This window comes from Eurypyga helias, unplaced genomic scaffold, assembly GCF_000690775.1.
Source record: "Eurypyga helias isolate BGI_N326 unplaced genomic scaffold, ASM69077v1 scaffold14715, whole genome shotgun sequence".
Lineage (NCBI taxonomy): Eukaryota > Metazoa > Chordata > Aves > Eurypygiformes > Eurypygidae > Eurypyga > Eurypyga helias.
The window spans coordinates 16,620-21,562 of NW_010250015.1; the positions used below are offsets into that span (position 1 = coordinate 16,620).

At 44.4% G+C, this 4,943-nt stretch overlaps 1 protein-coding gene across 1 annotated transcript in view; it reads left to right on the forward strand.

The window, feature by feature from the left end:
• The window catches only part of PRPF4B (pre-mRNA processing factor 4B), a gene marked incomplete at its 5' end in the record, with an annotated part of 17,969 nt that extends 13,376 nt beyond the window's left edge, over nucleotides 1–4,593 (forward strand). The window contains 5 exons of the mRNA XM_010151572.1: nucleotides 432–585; nucleotides 2,010–2,124; nucleotides 2,659–2,810; nucleotides 3,290–3,376; nucleotides 4,048–4,593. Of these exons, the coding sequence (XP_010149874.1) occupies nucleotides 432–585; nucleotides 2,010–2,124; nucleotides 2,659–2,810; nucleotides 3,290–3,376; nucleotides 4,048–4,251 (712 nt within the window). The remainder of the gene's footprint in view (nucleotides 1–431; nucleotides 586–2,009; nucleotides 2,125–2,658; nucleotides 2,811–3,289; nucleotides 3,377–4,047) is intronic.
• Nucleotides 4,594–4,943: the final 350 nt, after the last annotated feature.

Consider the following 4,943-nt stretch of genomic DNA (forward strand, 5'->3'; position numbering starts at 1 on the left):
TGAAGTTCTCTTGTGTGTCGTATCTTAATTTTTGCCTTTTTGAGGTGAAGGTAAGTTATAATATGCACACAAAGCAATGTTGATTTTCATTTTTGCCTTCAGAAAGGTGGTGCAGTTGTTAAGAAAATGCTGTTCACGTGCAAACACATCCTCACAAATTGATCTTGATTAAAAAATGTGTTCAGAACCACGTAAGTCCAGCCCAGTGAGTGATCCTATGGCGTAGGATAGATCTGATGGAGCAGCGTTTTGGTTTCATTGCTGTCGCCATCAGAGCGGTGTGTATGTTATGTCGAATGTTGCTTGTCTCCAGAAATGTCTAAAGGTAACGGTTTCTTCAAGTTTTGTCGTAGTTTTGGAGGCCACTATATTTTCTTCATGTGAAGTGCGTTTTAAAAACCCGTTCTCTCTCCTTTTCTTTCTTTCAATAGCATGAACTTACGTGAGGTGTTGAAAAAGTATGGGAAAGATGTTGGGCTCCATATTAAAGCTGTGCGTTCCTACAGCCAGCAGTTGTTCCTGGCCTTAAAGCTGCTTAAAAGATGCAATATCCTACATGCAGATATTAAACCAGACAATATCTTGGTAAGTACTGAATAATTGCAACTTCCTGTGCGCAGTCAGTTGAGTCCAGTTACGGATTCGGAGTTCACGTTGTTCTGTTCACTTGGGTGAAGTCAGAATTTACTTGAACTGAACTTGCTCCTCAGGTGCACGCGTCGATACAAAATGCTGTCGTGGTGTAGAGAAACAGAGGACGGCGTCGAAACACCACCTTTCCTTTAGTACAGTCTCTCAAACAAACCTGCATCCGCTCGTGTGCTCTTAGAAAGCGGATCCTGCAGAGTAGGTGCCTTTCTTAGCAGAAATCTTGGGGCTCTTTTCATCAGAGGTTGAAAAATGTGCTTGTTTTCTGCAGAAGGGAAGTAGGTCGAGTCTGAACAGAGGTTTTGTTTATATCCATGACATAATGGGGAAGAGTCCTCAAGGTGATGGAGCACCTCCTCTATGATGAAAGGCTGCGAGAACTGGGATTGTTCAGCCTGGAGAAGAGATGGCTCCGCGGAGACCTTACAGCACCTTCCAGTACCTGAAGGGGCTACAAGGAAGCTGGGGGGGACTTTTTACAAGGGCCTGTAGTGACAGGACAAGGGGGAATGGGTTTAAATTGAAAGTGGGGAGGTTTAGATTGGATATCAGGAAGAAGTTCTTCCCGGAGAGAGTGGTGAGGCACTGGAACAGGTTGCCCAGAGTTGTTGTGGATGCCCCATCCCTGGAAGTGTTCAAGGCCAGGCTGGATGAGGCTTGGAGCAACCTGGTCTAGTGGAAGGTGTCCCTGCCCATGGCAGGGGGGTTGGAACTAGATGGTCTTTAAGGTCCCTTCCAACCCAAACCATCATGGGATTCTATGATTCAATGCCTTGGGTTTTCCCTCCTCTCGGCCCCATTTTCCGTTTCCATTAAACATTCTGGTTAGCAGAGCACGAGCGCTACGTCAGAGGAATCAAATGTGTTTACTTGGTGAAAAAATCAGATTTTTTTAGGTTTTTTTCCTCCCTGTGAAAAACTGGGGTTTTTACTTTATTTAAAGCGTTCGCTTCTTGCCATCGCAGCAGTACAGTCTGTGTAGACATGAGATACCTGAACGGTGAGCTGGTTTGTGAGTGGTGCTCTGGGTGCTGGAGACAAAAGTCTAAACTGATGTAATTTCCGTGTCTGGAATGAAATCCAGCTCCACCGAGGGTATTTTGGTAAGGGAAAAGTGCCTGAAACTGACCTCTTCTTCTATTTCCTAGGGTCTGGAGACATTAGCTGTCACTTTCAATTTAAGGAGGTTTCATGGTTTCCGTAGAATAGAGAGAGGAAGGATTGAGTTATGGATAGAACTTCCAATTGAAAGGCTGACTGGTTATTTCTTACCTCTGACTTAAATCTGTTGTCGCTTTCCCGATGCTGCCGGTAATTCTGTCTGCGGGTAGCGCTCATGGATGTTTATGTTTGACTTCCAGGTGAATGAGTCTAAAACGATACTGAAGCTTTGCGATTTCGGCTCAGCCTCGCACGTGGCGGATAACGACATCACGCCGTACCTAGTCAGTAGATTTTATCGAGCTCCAGAAATCAGTAAGTAGGCTGGGGTTGGCCGCACGCGTCGTAGGCGGTAGCAGAACGTACCCCGTGCTGGCAGATGAGAATTTGACTTGAATTTGCTCTCTGTTTGGTCTTAGCAAAGTGTCACTCTGGAAATGTGATGGCTGTCAGAAATTCAGACTTTGAAAGTGTGCTTGTGTGGCTCTTCGTGTGTGGTGGTGGTCAGCTCAGTGAGGACAGGGAGATGGCATTCTGATTGCTTGTAGTTATGTTTTAATTTAGAGGTATTGTTCTGGCTTCTTTTTTGGTTGGTTGGTTGGGTTTTTTTACTAACTTAATTCATGTTGATTAGTTTGGGTGTCAGGTCAAAACCTGCCTTTCCAAAACAGGGATACTGTAAAAGTTTAAAGGCTTGCATCCTTCTTCTGCGGTGACTTCTTATTCCTGAGGGGAGGAGCACCAGGGTAGTTTACAAATCGGATTTGTTGTTTTTCATCTGCCTGGTTGTGTGATGTTCTCTCTCTTAAGGCTGCCTTTATGGAATTAACTGGAAGTGCTCTGTTTCAGTTATAGGAAAAATCTATGACTATGGTATAGATATGTGGTCTGTAGGCTGCACGTTATATGAACTTTATACAGGAAAAATACTCTTTCCTGGCAAAACCAATAACCATATGTTGAAACTAGCCATGGATCTCAAAGGAAAGATGCCAAACAAGGTAAGAAAAACACGGGTATGATTTTTAATTGATATCTGAAGCCGCCGTAATGAGCAGCAGGCCATACTTCGGGTTTTTTCTCCCCAAATTCTGTTTCTTGTCATATACGTCTTCTCTTAACAGCAAGTAAATATCAGGCCTCGCTCTGACTCTGTAATTAGTATTGATTTAAACTCTTAGGACGTGAAGGTATACAGCCTCTTTTTCGTAGAGTAAGTATAAGGGGAGGGCAGAAACCTTCTAAGCACTGACCTGAAAAGACGTCCGTGAGTCAGTGGAAGGTACTGTGTCCTTTTGCAGCTGGTTTGAACCGTGTGGGGTTTTTTTTAATTCAATCCAGACGTTTCTTACCATCCTTTTTGATATATTTTTCATCAGTATTGAACTATTCATGGTGCAGTAGGTTAGTAATGCTAATTGTGGAAGTGGTAAGACCCAGAGAACTTGCCTGAAACACTTGCCTCTCCCTCATTTTCCAGATGATTCGAAAAGGTGTGTTCAAAGATCAGCACTTTGATCAAAATCTCAACTTTATGTATATAGAAGTAGATAAAGTGACAGAAAGGGTAAGTCCCCTGAATTGCTGACTAACCTGTTACTTTTTTCCAAGCTTTCCTACTCTGATGGTCTTTCAAGTATGTCTGGACATCTGAGTTAAAAGTAACACTTTATCAACTATTGGGATGTCCTGCAGCAGCAGCACGGACAGCTTACATGGTTATAAACCGCAGCAGAGATCTTCCCTATGAATTAGGGATGCCTTTTAGGGAAATCCAGGTTTAATCTTGGTAGATATGCGGAGATACTCCATGTAACCTGTTCTGAAATTAGCAGTAAAGGAAGTCGCACCTTCGTTTCAGAGAAGGATGTCCCGCTTCGGCACGATGCGCCTATGGTGCCGGAGGTCACTGCTGCTTCCCGTACCATTTTAACGCAGTGTGTTCCCCCAGAGTTGCAGAAGGTAGCGGTCAGGTGCCGGGAACCTTCCCGCATGGAATGTTGATGTTCGCTGATCCCTCAGCGAACCGGGGCTGTTGGGTTCACGTGTGCAGAAGCTGCCGCCGGGCCTGCCCTGGCAACGCTCTTTCCACTCCTCTGCCCGCGTGAGGATTTTACGAGGCTGCGTGATGGGTGCTGCCCACGAGCTCGGAGATGGCCCGTGGAAAAGCTGCCGCGGAAGGGGCAGGGGTTGCGCGTCGCTTCTCTTCTACAAGGCTGCCATTTTTTGTGTTCGTAGGAGAAAGTTACGGTTATGAGCACCATTAATCCAACCAAGGACCTGTTAGCAGACTTGATTGGGTGCCAACGACTCCCCGAAGACCAGCGTAAAAAAGTGCACCAGCTAAAGGACTTGTTGGACCAGATTCTAATGTTAGACCCGGCTAAACGGATTAGCATCAACCAGGCTCTGCAGCACGCCTTCATCCAGGAAAAAATTTAAAACCAGATGAAGAAGCTCAAAGGGTTTGAGTAATTAAGATACAAAGACTGAAGAAATTTCCCAGCAGTTATTAATGTATATAAACATAAATATTTCCCCCTGCAAAGTTGAGGAAGAAATGATACTTTTGAATTAACATCGAGGCTGATATTTCTTTTAGAAATGTTAGAGTAATTCTGTTTTGTGTCTTACGTGAAAATTTTCACTGTAGAACTGTTTTAATTGCCAAGACTGCACAGAAGTACAGTGCTAATGTATATGGCTGCAGTTCGTATGTATTATAAAAAGGCAAAAAAACACCTGTTAAAAAAAAGGAAAAAAAAAAACCAACCAGAGCAGTAATACTGGGTGGTTGATTTGTTTTTAGCAGACTTGGCTTCTTTTTTTTTTTTTTTGTCTTGAAAAAATGGCCAGCATAAATGCTGTTTATATTCACGTTTTCCTAGGTGTGTGTGTGCAGGCCACAGCAGCATGCCCTTGGTGTAGTCAGTGCCGAAGGGGGTCTGTTCCTTCTTGAGCCTGCCCGCAGGGATGGCCTCCTCTTTTAAAGCAGGTTGTGTACAGCTTTCAGTACACTGAAGGTAAGCTAACCCATCCACATCACCGGTGTTTAAGCTGTTATGTTACTGGAACAACTGACGAGTGAGAGAACGGTAGCGCGGCGGCGGCGGAACTCCCTGCATGTTTGCTAA